Consider the following 16,828-nt stretch of genomic DNA (forward strand, 5'->3'; position numbering starts at 1 on the left):
AAAAATATATATATATATATATTTATTTTTTTTTTTTTAGCTGTTAAAATCAGCTGGTTTGATAAGCAGGAAGTTTTCATCTGAAAGTTTCCTCCTTGACCTCTGCAGGGATCAGGTTTGCAATGGTAAAATTAAGTGACAGGACGGGCAAACAATGAAGAATATGGATGACTGAGACTTTGTCGCAGTCACATGACTCAGCTTCAACGTACGTTAATGGCTATATGACAAACAGGTGATGTTGGCACAACATAATACTAAAAATGAAAAACCAGTTACCCATGGCTTCATGAGCATTTGTGATTATGTTTTAATCAGGACAGTAAATGGGTGTGGAATGGCGGAATAATGGTTGGCCCTAATGCCCTACTGCAAGAAGGTTGTGGGTCCGATTGCTGTGCCTGGAGCCTCCCTAACCATGAGCGGGGTTCCTCCCACAGTCCAAAGACCTGCAGGTCTGGGTTGCTTGAATGTTTGCGCATCCATGTATGTCCACTCTGGAATAGACTGACGACTTTTCCCCCCTGCCTGAGATGCCAGCTGGGACTGGTTGCAGCCTCCTCCACGACCCTGCCAGATAAGCGGTCAATGCAGTTTCTGAACTAGACTTGGACACTGTGGCGGACTGTGGTTTGAGGTGCATGAGCCTATATTTTAGATTATTTCAGGAGCTGATGAGACACACCAGGTCCTTGGACCTGGTTCTGATTTGTTCTGATCAGCCGTTGGCTTTGTGGAACTGGTCTTCATGGTGTTCAGACTGGTTCCTGCCAAGTGGAGTAGCTGCAGATTAGCCCAGACTTTCTTATTTAAGTCCAGCTGAACCCTAGTCCCCGGGTCATCATTACCTCCCCCAGGTTCTGGTCTTCTTGCTGATCCTGCAGTCTCTGCTCATCCAGCAAAGACACCAGAGAGTTTCTCTGCTCCACCACGTCCAACATCTCCTCCAGGATCAGACGCTCCTCCACCAGCTGCCAGTCCTCCTTCAGGTTGTCTGCAGGACCACAGAAACGCAGTCATTGTCTAGAGTCTGCAACATCCATTAACATCCATTTTTATTTCTGAAGCAATTTCTGAATCAGCTGCATCACACTTTTTAGATGATCTTGTTTGAAGAGTATTTAAACAGATTTCCTGATTTGTACAAAGAAAAAATTTGTAGTAAAAGTTCCCTTCAGTTCAGGATTAGTCAATCAGTTGATGCAAGATTTTAGACCTCAACACATTCTGACTATCACCAGTAGACAAAGTTGCAGCTTCAGGATCCTGTTTCAGACAGTATGTAACTTTGTGGTTGAGTTTAACAAGACATACCGTCCACCGCCATCCTCTCCCTGAGCTCCTGCTGCAGCCGACTCTGTCTGTCCTCCAGCTCCAGCTCTCGAGCTCTGAAAGCACACGTATTACTGACTATCCTGATCAACCACAGGTGAGAGGTCAAAGGTACTTACAATATTGTGAGTTCAGATTCATATCGGACCAGAATGTTCCTCTGCTGAACCAACTGGAACCACTGTTGCATCAAGGCCGTATTATCCAGTCCACTCAGTCCTGCAGAGACTCGAGTTCAGTCACCAACTTGATGAGAATCATTTAATTGGAATTATTCAGTTGATGTTAGTATTTGATTAAAGCATCAAAGACTGAGAGAAAGTGAATGTGAGACAGAGTTCAACTGTATATTGTTCTATGGCATCACTGATACAGTGGGGCAAAAAAGTATTGAGTCAGCCACTGATTGTGCAAGTTCTCTTACTCAGAAAGATGACAGAGGTCTGTAATTTTATTCATAGGTACACTTCAACTATGAGAGACGAAATGAGAAAAAAAAATCCAGGATTTTTCAAAATGTATTTGTAGATTATGGTGGAAAATAAGTATTTGGTCACCCACAAAAAAACAAGACTTCTGACTCTCACAGAACTGTTTCTATAAGAAGCTCTTCTGTCCTCCGCTCGTTACCTGTATTAATGGTACCTGTTTGAACTTGTTATCTGTATAAAAGATACCTGTCCACAGCCTCAAACAGTAGGACTCCAAAATCAACCATGGCCAAGGGTTAGGGTTAACCCTTGGCCCTAACCCTAAGCACCAATATATATATGAAATGATGATATACAGATTATATGTGACAGTGAGTTTGGGTCATCATTATTTTGTATATAAAAAACACTGATTAGCCATGGCATAATGATCACTGATGGTTGCCATGGATACCTGTCAGTAGATGGGATATATCTGGTTACCATGGGTACATGGATGTTTAGACGACACTGCAGCTCTTGGTCCTGGTCTACAGAGATCGGGGCCCTGCAGACCCGTGGTCGAGCGAGTGAATAGTTGAGTGAGTGAGTGGTCGAGCGAGCGTGCGTGCGTGCGTGCATGCGTGCATACGTACCAGCTTCTCCTCTCAGCGCTCTCTCCACCATCACTCCTTTTTGTTCCAGCCGTTTCTGTTTCTCCTCCAGCTGCTGCAGCAGCATCTGGATCATCTGCAACAGTCACACAGTCATCTGAGACACCTGAGGGCACTTTTCTATAACCTCCCTCTCATGGGGTCCTAGACCTTTGTGTCTTCAGGTGGACTCACCTGAGCCCTGTGGAACCTCTTCAGCTCTTCCCGTTTGGCCTTTCTTTGAGCAGCTCTCTGAACTCGACGAGTGATCTTAACATCCAGGTCTTGGTCCTCGCCATCTGGTACCCTCTGGAACATGGTCTCCTTCACACTTAGACTCGACTGCTCTTTAGGCTGGACAAAAACACCCACAACCTCAGTGGGAGAGGAGGACTGTCCATCTGACTCTTGCAGGGGATGTCTGTCTTTCACTAAGGTTTTCTGTAACAAAACGAACAGCAGTGACTTCAGGAGCTTGAGCACCTTCAAATTGGAATCAAATGTGGACTTCTCCACACCTGGATGCCGTATGACCGCTGAAACGCCAGAGCATGAGGGATGTAGATCGGCTGAGACACAGAAAGAAGGGACGTATGAGTCAATTTAAAGACAATAGGCCTCCCCAGGTCAGAGGACAACTCAGGATCAGGTTAGACCAACTAGACACTCAGTAACAGTCCAGGACAAATCCAGGTCTGAGTTAGCTCACATAAGGTCCAGACTCAGACTGTGGGAAGGTCTCCAGTCTGAAGTTATGAGATTCAGCCAAAGTTTGTGCATAAAGGTCTCTAGTTTGCTAAAATCATAAATGATGCTAAAAGAATCATAATGTAACAGAAACAGCACAACAACAAACACACAACATCACACAACTGAGGGTGATACCTCTTGGTCTTCCTCCTCCTTCATGCTGACTTTGTGAAATTCAGCTGTGAGATCGAACATCTGCCACTAAAAACACCACAGTAATCCATGAATTAGACTGGTCCCCAAACACACCACAGGACTGTTGTTTTTGTGTGTGTATATTGTTTCTGTGTCTTACACTGTTATTTTTCCAGGGTGCTTGTTGTTGTGTAGACCACAGCAACATGCTCGAGTCCAGACCAGAATCCCCTGTTGGACTCAAACCTAGCCATGTGATGTACAGTTATGAAATCATCACAGGGCACTTACTGTTTGACCTTGTGGTTTTACTACATCACCATCATCATTACCTGTAGCTCTCCTCTGATTGGCTGTTTCCCTGTGTGGAGGTAAAGTCCCCCCTCTCTTCTTCCTCTCCTTTTTCTTTCCAGAGAAGACCGCCCTCCACAGAGCTCTGGCTCCACCTATTTCCACGTCCACCTGTCTGGGAGCCTCCCTGAGTCCCTTTAGCTGGAGCAGAAGAGCCCCGCCCCCAGCCTGCAGAGAAGGGAGGAGTAAGCAAGGGGGGAGGCTGTGAGCTCCCGTGTGTCGCTTCCTCCTCTTCAACCATTCTGACTCTGCCTCTTCTTCAGTTTTATCTGAATCCACCTCTTTCTCCTGCAAGAGCTTGTTTGAAGGCAGCTCAGGTGTTATGTCATCAAACGAGCCCCACTCTCCAGCAGCAGGTTGTTTCCGAGTAATGGCTCTTGTGATGACAACGGGCGTGCAATTTGTAGGCAGAGCTGTGTTTCTCTTGTCATCATGGGTGAAGTCAGGTGTTGTATTGAAGGAGGTGGTAGAAGGTGTGGTGCAGCGAGGCGGAGTCACAGATAAAGGCGTGGAAGAAGTGATGGATGAGGGAGGCTTGGAGGCAGAATCTGGGTCCTCAGGTGTGTCAGAGAGTGTGATGTCACTTCCTGGGGGGGGAGGGGCATGTTAGAATCAGATCTCAACTACAACTGATACTTCAACTGCTTTTACACCTTAACTGCCTCTGTGATGCCATCAAAGTTTTCTGCCACTCAGAATGAGCTGCTCCTTTGTCACCTGACTCCGCCCCAAATTCCAGTCAATCCAAATATGGTGAAAGAGGTGGAGCTAAAACTTTGTTTCATATCTTCTCATGTCAATCATCTACAACACCGACTGAAGCAGAAGCTTTAAGTTGCAGATCTGAACAAAAACTCACCGTCACTGGTTTCCTCGTCCTCTTCCTCCTCTTCATTCTTGTATTCCTCTTCCTCCTCTTCCTCCATCTCAGACTGTGAACTAAAAACAAAAAAACAAGTTCACAGTTTCACTAAAGAGGATGATGGTTTACAGGAGGAGAGACATTGTAATGAATTCTTCAACAATGAATGACTGAATGCTTAAAGACTACAGAAAACCAATGTTTAATGCCTGTTTTAATGTAAGACTTTTATACTGAGCTGAGACATTCAGTAATTCAGGTCTTCAGACATTAAAAACCTTCAGACTAGGACCTGCCAAGTTTCTGTTCCAATCCCAGGTTGATCCAGTTCAGGGTCTCCTCAGAGACCTCTTGTGGCCCCCCAGGCCCCTGCAGCTCCTCCTCTAGTGCAGTCGAGCGCCGTCTGTATTTTTCCAGCTCGACCGTCTCAGGTGTCCCCGCCCTCACGGAAACTGCTGCCAACACCCCAACACAAGCGCGCACACACACAGACACACACAGAAACACACACACACTAAAGCCCACATTGATTCCAGTTTAAGGAGCGCGTTCAGTGTGAACAGCTGAGAAGACTGAAAAGGGACGCTGATGAAGATGGCTCACCTGACCAGCGATGACAGTCGGCTGACACCAGGGAGTCAGTGGAGGAGGGGGAGGGGACGGACACTAGACACGCCTGCAGAAACACACCCACTCAGTGATGTTATCAAGGGACAACAACCACCCTCCCAGAAACACTACACCAGGACCCAGAGTCTCCATATGACCTGTCAGCAGTCAGGTGCAGCTTTTGGCGCTTACCGTGGACCCTCTGGCTGCAGCAGCTCGGTTGGGCAGTGTCCATCTTGTCCTCATGGTCTCCGCATTCAGACGCCCATGATGCTGAAGACAGTAAAATCTCCCTGAGACACAACAGAAAGAGACATGTTCAGGACCATCAGACGTCTTCGGCTGTTCTATAGTTTTTTATACCAACAGTCACACTATTTGGTCATGTGACCACTTGACTCTGATTGGCTGCTCACATTTTTAACCAAATGGCAGATTTAATTTGTCTTCAAGCTCATATGCACAATACAGCCACTGCTGGACAAAAATAGACAGACACACACAGAAGGGGATCGGGAGACAAGAAGACAGAGGCAGAACTCTGGTTGTCTCTATAAGTCATGAGTCCAGAATTCAGTTAATACACAAAGCCCACAGGGTCAACACATACACAATCACACCCAAGTGATGAAAATATGAATATTAATATTATTGTTATCGATGTCATTGTCATCGTCGTCCACATGCTGTCTCAGCTCGGACACGCTCACCGTCATGGCGGTCATAGGTGTAGGCAGCCAGTCGCAGGGTGGAGCCGCAAGAGTAACACTGGAAACAGCTGCGATGGAAGAACAAGCCCTCTGCACTGACTCGCTCCATCACGTACACTTTCCTCTTACACAGGAAACACGTGTCACTGCATCCACCACACACCTGGACATGACAGACACACACACACACACACAGCAACCGACTGGGTTAGACCACAAGCCTGCTCCGTGTCCTCCTGGACTGGACTGGACTGTGAAGTCCAAAGGGACCTCGAATGGGGTGAGCTCTCTAAAGCTGAGCTGTCTCTATTGACAACACACAGATGACATCATTAGTTTAACTTGAGGATTATTTATACACTGAAGGATTAAAACTGCAGAGTACTGACCCTGAAAAAACCTGGTCTGAGTCCCAGTACAGGTCCTGGTCCCTTCCCTGACAGTAAATTCCTTTTGCAAGATTAAATACCTGCTGGTCCGTAGAGCTTTGAGACTTCAGCTTCTCTTTGAATCGAAAACTCATCTGCTCCTGTTGAAGAGTTCGCTTCCTCTGAGGCAGAGACAGAGACAAGGGATCAGGGTCCCAACTCAGGGATTGGGGTCTTAACAAAGCAACTGCATTCTACTGAGCTCTGCTGGTCTCTACTAGTCTATTTTAGTCCCTAGAAGTGGTCTCTAATGGTTTCTGCCAGTCTATCAGTCTTTACCGGTCTCCATGATGATTGCTGAGCAGCCTCTACAGCTTCTAAGGGAACAGGACTTGACAAGGCCTCCCCCTGTTGGCCAATAGCAGACATGACAACCTGAACCCGCATCATCGATGGATCACCATGGTAACAGGTCAGCAGATGAACTGATCTCACCTGATGATGTAGAGCGGCAGCAGCAGAAGAAGTAGAACTTGCGTAAGTGGACAAGCTCTCATTCAGCTTCGCTTGGAGCTGATTAGCCATCAGACGAACTCTGGACCCACCCACCAACATCTGGTCACATACCTGCCTGTTGATGTCACAGTTCAGGTCACATGTCTGGAAAACAGGAACCAGGAATATTTTCAGGAATATCAACATCACCAGAATTCATCTGATCTGATCTTTAAGTTTTTGGTTGAAGCTTTAATCTTTTCTTTTATCTGAGACTTTTCTTCTTCTCTTTAATTAACCAAAATCATGTTGACTGACCTTCTCCTCTTCAGGTCCGCTGGTCTTCCTCTTCTTCCCTGCAGTGTCTTCCAGCTCCTGCGGATACAGAGGTGAGCACAGCTGGATGGACAGACTAATCAAAGTGGCCGAACGCGGTTCACGTTAAAGTATACCTGTGGTTTGAGTCTGATGGATGAGCAGCGCCCCAGTCGGCTGAGCAGTGAGGCCGGAGAGACGAGAGCTGATCTGAGTTCAGAGCTGTGGCACAAGGAAACTGAGACAGACAGACAGACACACACAAACACACGTATGCAGTTTTTAATGAATACACAAAACTGTATTTCAATTATTACATCTTGTTACACAGTTATTTTCCTTGGATCTTTGTTTTCAGATTTTTTTTCATTCAGTGTTGTTTGTTCATCATTCAACTAATTGATCTTGATCTTCTGGTTAAAGTTTCATTGACCACTTGTGTGACTGTTGTTGAGCTGTTGTTTTGTGTAGTGACAATCAGCTGATCCTCCTGATGATCAGAAGGTGTTGTAGTATCTTACCTGTGGGCGGGGAGTCTTTGAGCAGTTGGTGGAACTGACTCAGGTACATGACCATGGACAGAGAGTCCGGCCCCCCACCAGACCTCATCTCCTCCGCCGTCATCACAGGAGGGATCCCAAACTCCCGCTCGGCCACGCCTATCGCCATGAGGACGTTATCCTGCTCCCTCAGCGGGTCCAGAGAGTCAAAGTCTCTGAGGACACACACTACTTTGGTGAGCCTTTGAATGAAACTGTAGCTGATAAGTTTTATTGGAGCTCTAAACAAAATAAATAAAACAACACCACAAAAACAAACACTTGTGTTTTACATGAGATCAGGTCGGTGTCGGTGAATGAGCGCACACAGAGCCAGACCACTCCTCCAGGAAGTAGTCAGGTCATCAATAGCAACACCACAGTAACCACGAGTCTGTTCCTGACACCAAGAAAGGAGCTGATTGGACCGAGAGAAGGACTCTGTCAGAGAGAGAGACAGACAACCAATCAGATTAAAGCTTCAGTCTGAGGTGGACACAGAGGAGACCAATCTGACCAATCTGACCAATCTGAAGTGAGATCTGATCTCACCCTCTCTGAGGAAGCTGGGTGAAGGCAGGCGGATGATGTCATCACAATTGCTGTTTAGCCCCACCTCCTCTCCTGTGTCCACCAGGTGTCTCACCTGAAGAAGAAACAGATGGAGTCAGTGAATATGCCACACTGCTTTCTGATTGGCCAGCTGCTCTTTGGACTTATTGTTTTTGCCTTCAATGTATCTGTCACTGTGAGAGTGAGTGTGTGTCAGTGTGTACCTGTGCAGGTGTGATGCTGGGGGGCGGTGGGTTCAGGTACCGTGTTGCTGGGTCGATGGAGAACAGGGTGATGTTCCTCTGCATGTTTTCAGGGGTGGTGGTGGGAAGGAGACGGTAAAGACTCTCCCTGGGGAACACCACCATGTGAGACAGACAAGAGAGACATAGATGAGCGACAGGTGAGTCCACTTACCTCTCAGCCAGGACATCCAGAGGAGCCGCACCCTGAGACCAGTTCCGGATCATCCAGGCCGAGTCCAGAGCTGCCAGGAAGCCCCGAGCTACTCCGGTCCCCATTGGCCAAAACGGCTAAGCGATATGGGGACAGCAAACTTATCTCACCAACACTGGACACCTGTCTCACTACCTATCTCTGATCGACAACACTCTGTCTCACCTCCAGCAGGCTGTCTCCCACCAGCGTGATGAGCAGCTGGTGTCCATGGCGTTGGCGGACCATGGCGGCGTTCTCTGATGCATACATGCTGGTGAAGTCAAACATGGCAACATCTGGCTGGCCATAGTGGTTGATGGCGAAGTCTAGAGATGGCAGTTGGTGATTGGTGGAGAAGTTGGCAGCCTCACGAGCATACGCCTGCAATGCATTCTGGTCCACGTTTCCCCGAGAGAGGAGCTGCTCGGAGTCAACAAGGTCCTGAGAGAGGAAGTGAGAGTAGAGTTTGGTTCAGCCTGAACTTCAACTGTCCTGTGTCCATGTGGGTGTTTACCTGCCGGATGACGCCTTTGTCCAGGAGACTCTGCTTCTTTGCAGTCATCACAAAGTAGTGAGTGTCATCTTTATAATAGACAATGTTCTCCAGGTCGATCCCTGAGAGGGAGACAGAAAAGCATTAGACTGGCAATCTAGACCTGAACCTGGTCAGACCTGATAAGGACGGACCGGTTTCCTGGTGCAGATCCCGAAAGAACCTCTGGTTGAAGATAAATGCCACGCCGCTGATCTCCTCCACTTTGGCCTCAGCTGACGTATTCCTGTTTTTAAAGTTTGCTGTGATGGCGATTGCCAGCTTCCCTCTGAACTCCTTCCGTCTGAAACCTGCTCACAAAATCAGATCAGAAAATACCCCAAAATAGGCTGGACCAGGATTAGACCCGGACTGGACCAAGAGTAGACCTGGATTGGGGGTCATTGTTATCAAAATCCAGCCTGGAATTGGAACCAGCTACCTTCATTAATATCTGCTAGGACACCGATGTTCAGACTGATGTCTGTGCATGCTTACCTGGTAGTGTGTTCCTGCGTCCATCAGCGCCAATGACGACATCAAACTCCAGCTGATTGAGGAGATGAAATTTCGGACTGACCTCCATCCTCCAACCCACCTCTGGACACGTGCACAGGTGAGCACAGGTAAGTACACGTGAACATGTGAGTGGGGCAGTGACAGGGCTCTGTGCTCCAGTGTCAGGTCTTACTGTGAGGGTGCTGGTCCTCTGGAGGCTCCACCAGCTTTCTGAACTCCACGTTTACATGGACCTCCACCCCCAGCAGCAAGGCCACCTTCAGCAGGACCAGCTGCAGCTGCCGAATACCTGAAGATGGGAGCAAGTGCTGAGACGATCTGGCTGCTGCAGTCAGACATTTATGACGGATCACTGACTCACTGATGTGGTTGATGGCGCCTGCACAAAACTTTCCATAGAACTTTTTTGCCCCAAGGGTCCGTAGGTCATGGATGGTGAAAGGCCACAGGTGGAGCACATTATTCCTGGAAAACGAGTCTCTCTTCTCCAGCAGCACCACCCGAGCTCCCATGAAGCTCAGTTCCACTGCCATCCTCAAGCCACAGGGCCCTGCCCCAATGACCACACACTGACCAATCAGACATAAAATGAGATTAAACATGATTATTTAACAATGGAGCAGCTGTCCTCTTGGGGGTGGAGCTCTGTGACATGGTACACACCGTGGTGTCCTTGCAGACCTGGGCCCTCAGGTATTCTGGCTGGGCGGCCCTTCGATCCAGTTTGGCCCATAGAGCGTTAGCTTTCCAGTAATTAAGGCGCTGTTTGATTGGTCGGTACAGGGGCCTCTCAGCAGTGTTCTGGTCCAGCTGCAGATGCTGACACAGCTGGCTGAAGGACCGCAGTGTTGACCTGCAGGTCGACGCTGACACAAACTCATCATAAAGCTCCTGGGCTTGGCATTCTGGGTAAGACTTATCTCCCATGGCAACCCCGGAGGAAGCAGGGAACCATGAGAAGGATGTCACTTGTTGATGATGTCACTGATGGACCCCAGCTGGTCTCCTGGCATTGGAGAGAAACTGAAAAGACAGGAAATGAAATAACACCTGATATATCTGTATAAATACGGCAGGCTCAAACATGATGTGGTGGTCAGTCAGCGGAATGATGAGATTAAAACTGAGACAGTGAGGTCACAAAGTCACATTGAACACAAACAATGAGGCTCATTCACAAAAGATCCAGCTGTACCAAGTACCACACACACAACTATAACTACAGTGAACTGTAGGAGAACTGACATGAAAAAACCCAGATTATAAAAACAAAAAAATCACTTTCTGTTTCACATCAGAAGGAGGTCAGAGGTCATTTGAGGGTCACCATGGTTGTAATCTGTACTAAAAATACATTGCCCGAGACTCTCTCAAGGTCAGAAACAAACACACATTATAGAGATCGATAAACTGCAGATTTTCACAATAACACATGACCCTAAACTTCAAAATAAAATAAACAAGTCAGTTTGTACTCACGTCTCAGAGCTGCTGGCCATCTGCGCAGTCTCGCACTAAATCCACTGTAATCACACACACACACACGCTAACACACAGGGATGGCAGACTCCTCCCCCAAAGAATAGACAGCGATCTCTAATCTGAGTATTTGAGCTAATGAGATTAAGGAGAGGAGATCAGGAGCCAGAGATCATCATCTTCTTCTTCACCACCATGAGGCTGTGCTGTTCATCGCATCCTGAACAGAGACATGGCTGTTCCATCACAGGTGTAGCACATCAATCATCTTCTAATGAAGAGTCAAAATATTTCACTCTCAGCAGGTTTACTCTTTTTTGTTAAATGTGAGTTCAACATCACTGATCTAACTCTTCATTACCTCATTTTCTGGCTCCTCTTGGTAACTCACAGCTGAAAGTTTTAACTTTTGTGTCTAACCCTAACCCCAACCCTGCCCTTTTGTTAAACAGATCTTAGTAGTTACAGTTACAGAAATAAGACTGACAGACACTGTGAACATATATTTTAATGAATTAATCTTTTTCATTTCAAACAAGTGTCCAATATCTAAATAAATGAAAAATGAAATGAAAACCTTTCTATAAAACAGTGGTTATTACAACAGTGACAGTCTACAGTATGGAAAAAGACTTGATCATCATTGTTATGAATGATTATCAATGTTAAAATGAAATAAAGGAGATTGAAACTAAGTTCGTAACAATTCCCTACTGGAACAGTAGCTTCCATTCTTTCTGCCTGAAAATCATCTCTAACAGGTTTTCTCTCTTTAGATCACATGAAAAATGGAACAGTTGGGTTCAGAGTTATTCAGAGTTTTGCTAAAAACAAAAAAAAAGGGGGGGGGGGGGGAGAAATTTCAAATTAGTCTCTTCAGGAGGAAAGACTAAGTAAAGTTTGTACAAAGGGTAAACAGGAAGTTTTTTCTCACCAGAAGAGCTCGACCTTTTGTTTCTATTGGAAGCAGAAAGTTTCCCAGAGCACAGACCGCACAGGCCACAGCGAATGGAGTGAGAGCCAGAATCACAGACTGAGACATCAGCACCTGAAGTACACACATGTTAAATACAGACAAGAAACACAGCTGAAACTCACCTGGCTCACATACACTGACACTGAACACACCTGAGCAACAAACGGAGCCATCATCCCTCCAATCCGACTGAAGGATGTACAGAAACCCATTCCCAAAGACCGGGCCACTGTGGGATACACCTAAGACACAAAACTAGGTATGATCTGAGACCAGGTTAAAAAAAAAAAAAAAGACAAACCAGCAGCTGATTTTATGGGGGCGCACCTCAGCCGTGTAGATGTAGACCACATTAAAATTCATGGAGACCAGAGACCGGAGCAGGAACAGCAGCAAAGTGAAGCCAAACCTTGATGGACATGGACATGGACAAAAAGTCTCAGAGACAGTCTGACTGGAGTTCTCCATAGACAGTCCAAATAGAGGTGAGTACCATCAGAAGGAGAAGTGATTTCCTTACATGGTTGTGCAGATGTTGACCATCATGAAGAAAATGGCCGCCAGCAGCTGCAGAACTGCAAGACTCATTTTCCGTCCAAACACATTGAGCAGACAGATGTTTACAGGGACCACTGGACCAAGGAGGATCAGATAGGAGACCAGACTACAGACCATTATCACAAAACCATTTGCATCTTCAGGGACCTTTGACCCACAAATTTGGTAATACTGATCTATGTTCAAAGAGCTGACCCCTACAATGAAGGATGCTAACATAACTTAGCAATCTGTGAAAACTGATACAAATCTAAAATGAAGTACTTACACGCCACCTCCCCCAGGCAGCTGATGAGCAGCGTCTGGTATTCAGCGAAGCCGAAGGGGATGCAGTAACATGGTGCACCCGATAGGCGCCGTTGGGCCGGGTGTTCCCACTCAATGTTTGTCACACATAGCAGGTTCTTCTCCAACAGCTCCGAGCTGCTCAGCACTGAGCCATAGTATGAGAAGGACGCCACGAACCTGGGAGGACAGACCATCAGGATCTGACCTACCAAAACCTGGTTCAGGTCTCAGTAAAATCACCTTGTGACATCCTGTCAGATCTTCTGGTTCCTTGTTCTCTGGTGATAAGATCTTTAACTTTCTCCAGTTCAACCACAACAAGACAAATCAATTGCTGTTCATCAGTTATTATTGCAAATTTGTCATTGCTCAGTTATTACCAGTCAGCGTTGTTATTTTCTATCAGTTATTATTAAAGCATTATTTTGGGGTCCTTTATACCTTTATTTCAAGGACAGTAAGCAGCAGAGAGGCCAACAGGATTTAGGCAGAGAGAGGGCCTAAACCAACCTGAGGGCCTTGACCTGCAGCATCGGTCCTCAGGTTGGAATCGAACCTTGGACACTGGGAAAATAGCATGTGCACGCTAACCACTCACACTGCCAAGAATCAGTTAATACTGATTAGTTGAATACTTAAACTGAACTAAACAAAACCTCCTTGCATGGTTCAGGGTTCACTTGTTCCATCTAAGTTTAATCTGATGAACATGAGTCACATTACCATGAGAACCAGAGCAGGAGAGACGTTCTCCTCAGAGACGGACTGAGCAGAATCCTCCAGTTTCCTCTTCCTGTCTGAAAAACAACAGATGCCATCGACTCACCCAAACCTTATTATGGCAACAGGAACATGAAGTGAAACATGTTTCAATAAAAACAGAATCAGATCAGAATCTGAACCTCTGAGGATGTACCTCAGCTGGCTCCACCAGTTGTCCTGTGGGAAGAGAAGATCTGTTCATGTCAGCAATCCACTGCAGAGTCTTCACAGCTGCATCAACATTTCCTGCCGACACCTGGTAACGGGCCGACTCTGGAATAAACTGAGATAGAGAGAGAGAGACGTGTGTCCCCAGATGACATCATCATTTCCAGCCACAAACTGGACTCTGTTGGTTCTGAACTGGATCTAATTCGAACTCACCTGATGGTTTTCTCCAGTCAAAGGCTGCAGGTAACAAATTTCTTCCAAGGAAGGTGTCTAACACTAACCTCCTAACCATGAACCCCTCTAGTCCAGAACCCCTCCTAGACCTCATTGACCTGGTCCCTCTATACACTACATGGGTCTGGTGGTCAATCTGAAATCACTCCCTGAGGAAAACATCTCACAGACATGGGAGGAGGACATGAGGAAGATGTGAAGAGGACATCTCACCTTGAAGAGGAAGATAAGGATTACACTGGGGGTCACAGAGATCCGGATCATCCACCTCCAGCCCAGAACAGGAACCACCAGCATCCCCAGGATGATGATCAGCATGGAGCCCACCATCCAAAACATCTGACAAACAGAGGGCATGCTGGGAAATCTGAACTAATAACATCCCGTCAGACCAATGGAAGGAAATTGAGTATGCTCACAGAGGCCAGAGGCAGCAGGAAGGCTCGGTGCTTGGCCGGGATGAACTCCGCCTTCAACACAAACCTGAATGTGACATTAGAGACAGATGGTCACATGACATGGTATTTCCTTTTTAAACCTGAACAGACACATTTCATTAAATCCTTAAAAGGAGTGTCTGTTAGTGTGTGTATGTGTCTCCGTGTGTAACTGACCCCTGTGACACTCCTGCGACACCACAGCCGACGAGGCTGCGAAGGAAGATGAACCAGCTATATGATGGTGCAAAGGAGGTGAGGAGGGAGAAGTAGGCGCTCCACACAAACCCCCCGAATACAACCTAGACACACACACACACACACACACACACACACACACACACACACACACACACACACACACACACACACACACACACACACACACACACACACACACACACACACACACACACACACACACACACACTTACTTCCTGGTCGGTCAGCTAATAATTAGTGTCAGGTCCAGTTCAGCCATGTAACAGGCTGGACATGGACTAAATGATCTCAGGTTTAGACAAATGTAATTATCTCCGAGAGGAGAAGTTAAGTTACAGTCGAGCAAAGAGACAAGAAATAATAAACAATAACTGGGAAAAACAAAAAAATGTGTCCACCTTCCAGCGTCCATATCTGTCAGCGACATACCCGCCCAGAACACCACACAGCATGAAGCCCAGGAACACCATCTGACAGGAAAAACATGGGTTTAACCTTTGACCTCTGGACATTAGCTGCTCCTTAACAGTCACTCACCTGAACCAGAAGGCCAGGCTATGACCTTCATGACCCCTAACCCCAAACCCCCAACCCCTTACATCCGCCCAAAGAAGACATCCAAGTGGACATTGTCTCAGAGAGAGGTCACAGACCCCCCCCGTATGAGTGTATCTGGTCTGATGTAGACTCACTGTGGAGACCAGAGCCACCTGCCAGTTCTCCAGACGCCACTCACACCTGATCTCAGGAGACACGACGGCCAAGAGCATGATCTCCATGGCCTCCACGATCTACACACACACACACACACACACACATCAGGTGTCCTTCTCTGAGCTGTGTCACATGACTCCTGATGATGTCACAGGTTCTTACGTTTGAACTTCCCATGATGAAAAAGAGCAAAATGTGAAAACGACCAAAACCGATGAACTCGACAGCTTCCTCCACAGTGTAGGTCTGACCTACACACAGACACACGTACGGAAACAGGGACAGAGGACAGAGGCTGTCTGATTATTGATTATAGATGGGTGGATTATATGGACTAGTGATTGATGCCTCACCAGAGTGGCTGCTGTCACCCTGCTGGTCGTCTGCAGGTGTCTCCTTCAGTTCCACTTCCTGCAGATGGATGGCGCTCACCAGCTGAGTCTTGATACACTCGTCCATTCTGAGAAAAGTTTCAGTATGAGGTCACAAAATCACACCGCCACAGCTCAGGAGGAAGTACTCTCATTTCAAATTAAAAGCTCGGTACTGTAATCACAGTAATGTCAACAATTTTGTTAATTCCCACGTGATATTTATTGATGCACAACAACTCAACAGGAACACACACCGATTCGGTTTTAAATCAGGTTCCAGATGTTGGACCAGCAGGAACAGACATCCAGTTTAAAGACAGACAACCGCTAAACAGTCACAGATACTTAATTATAACTAAAAACGAGGCGAAGATCATTAATTAATCAGACTGATAAATTACGAATTAATCAGGGCATTTTTATTAAATGAGGTTTTTAAATATGTATTCAGTGACGTCTAAACTTCCCCTTTATGTCTCAGGTCCATGCCTGTTTCCTGTTATGATGACGTCAGACTGATGCCTGACGGCCCCAGGTGTTACAGGTCTGAAACAGATTTCAGCTTCGGATCCCACTGAATTCAAATATTAAGTCATAGTCAGTGCCATTTACACCTGATCCGGTTTAATTTGCTCCGGATTTAAATCTGAGCGGTCTGCAGTTTGTTTGGTCATCGGGTTCCTGGATCTGGTTCACAGAACCTCGAAGTTCCAGAGTGGACTTTTTGATAGCCGAGTCCAGTTCTAAGTTCCGCTCCCGGTCTCTGCCGGGTTTGGGGGGCTTTGTCGCTTAAAGCACCTTCCAAACTTTAAGCCGACACAAAATAGAACGGGATTTGGCGTTTAGTCGATCTCGTTGATAAACTGAGTTCATGTGAAAGTGGAGGATTTACCTGATTCACTCTCACTTCCTTTTAGTCAACCTGTTCCGATCATAATGACAAACCGTACTCACCTGGATTTCATCCGAAGCCGGAGATTCCGGTCTTCATGCCCACAGACGCTGAAAGGAGACTGCTCACCTACCAAGGTGAACCCGGAAGT

The 16,828-nt window shown here is 46.7% G+C and overlaps 2 protein-coding genes across 11 annotated transcripts; both read right to left on the bottom strand.

Annotated features, from left to right (window-relative positions):
- Positions 1 to 28: 28 nt before the first annotated feature.
- On the bottom strand, positions 29 to 11,084 carry LOC115037130 (protein-methionine sulfoxide oxidase mical3b-like). 9 transcript variants are annotated; one of them, XM_029495628.1, is made up of 32 exons: positions 10,234 to 11,084; positions 9,932 to 10,139; positions 9,743 to 9,859; positions 9,550 to 9,651; positions 9,207 to 9,362; positions 9,034 to 9,134; positions 8,703 to 8,960; positions 8,499 to 8,614; positions 8,306 to 8,432; positions 8,082 to 8,175; positions 7,823 to 7,970; positions 7,512 to 7,732; positions 7,128 to 7,228; positions 6,994 to 7,050; positions 6,676 to 6,840; positions 6,520 to 6,588; positions 6,282 to 6,362; positions 5,813 to 5,975; positions 5,295 to 5,395; positions 5,097 to 5,169; positions 4,786 to 4,948; positions 4,491 to 4,570; positions 3,613 to 4,218; positions 3,441 to 3,526; positions 3,281 to 3,346; positions 2,914 to 2,964; positions 2,591 to 2,836; positions 2,399 to 2,492; positions 1,481 to 1,560; positions 1,315 to 1,388; positions 849 to 994; positions 29 to 767 (listed from the first exon to the last, which is right to left on the bottom strand). In XM_029495628.1, exons 1-31 carry the CDS (start codon positions 10,495 to 10,497, stop codon positions 892 to 894), a joined length of 4,371 nt encoding a protein of 1,456 aa, XP_029351488.1. In that variant the 5' UTR covers positions 10,498 to 11,084; the 3' UTR covers positions 29 to 767; positions 849 to 891. The 9 variants fall into 9 exon arrangements, 8 of the variants coding, with proteins under 8 accessions (XP_029351488.1, XP_029351486.1, XP_029351489.1 ...); XM_029495626.1 differs by having other exon boundaries at positions 1,452 to 1,560; XM_029495629.1 differs by having other exon boundaries at positions 29 to 994; positions 1,481 to 1,551.
- A 453-nt stretch (positions 11,085 to 11,537) lies between these two features.
- svopl (SVOP-like) lies at positions 11,538 to 16,828 on the bottom strand. 2 transcript variants are annotated; one of them, XM_029495634.1, is made up of 16 exons: positions 16,740 to 16,828; positions 15,765 to 15,871; positions 15,574 to 15,662; positions 15,390 to 15,488; positions 15,096 to 15,167; positions 14,653 to 14,777; positions 14,458 to 14,521; positions 14,252 to 14,377; positions 13,788 to 13,916; positions 13,595 to 13,668; positions 12,852 to 13,048; positions 12,546 to 12,657; positions 12,353 to 12,434; positions 12,178 to 12,267; positions 11,984 to 12,097; positions 11,538 to 11,873 (listed from the first exon to the last, which is right to left on the bottom strand). In XM_029495634.1, the coding sequence occupies exons 1-16, from the start codon at positions 16,748 to 16,750 to the stop codon at positions 11,859 to 11,861; spliced, it is 1,506 nt and encodes a 501-aa protein (XP_029351494.1). In that variant the 5' UTR covers positions 16,751 to 16,828; the 3' UTR covers positions 11,538 to 11,858. The 2 variants fall into 2 exon arrangements, with proteins under 2 accessions (XP_029351494.1, XP_029351493.1); XM_029495633.1 differs by having other exon boundaries at positions 15,574 to 15,710.

Source organism: Echeneis naucrates, chromosome 23 (assembly GCF_900963305.1).
Source record: "Echeneis naucrates chromosome 23, fEcheNa1.1, whole genome shotgun sequence".
Lineage (NCBI taxonomy): Eukaryota > Metazoa > Chordata > Actinopteri > Carangiformes > Echeneidae > Echeneis > Echeneis naucrates.

Excerpts from the sequence above, each read along its gene's own strand:
- LOC115037130 (XM_029495624.1), bottom strand. The coding sequence starts at position 10,497 with ATGGGAGATAAGTCTTACCCAGAATGCCAAGCCCAGGAGCTTTATGAT. Across the intron at positions 8,433-8,498 it reads CTGGATGTCCTGGCTGAGAG|GGAGAGTCTTTACCGTCTCC; the intron begins GTAAGTGGACTC and ends GGTGTTCCCCAG. Across the intron at positions 4,571-4,785 it reads TTGGAACAGAAACTTGGCAG|TTCACAGTCTGAGATGGAGG; the intron begins GTCCTAGTCTGA and ends TTTTGTTTTTAG.
- svopl (XM_029495633.1), bottom strand. Across the intron at positions 14,778-15,095 it reads ACAGATATGGACGCTGGAAG|GTTGTATTCGGGGGGTTTGT; the intron begins GTGGACACATTT and ends GTGTGTGTCTAG. Across the intron at positions 12,098-12,177 it reads TGGCTCCGTTTGTTGCTCAG|GTGCTGATGTCTCAGTCTGT; the intron begins GTGTGTTCAGTG and ends TGTGTACTTCAG.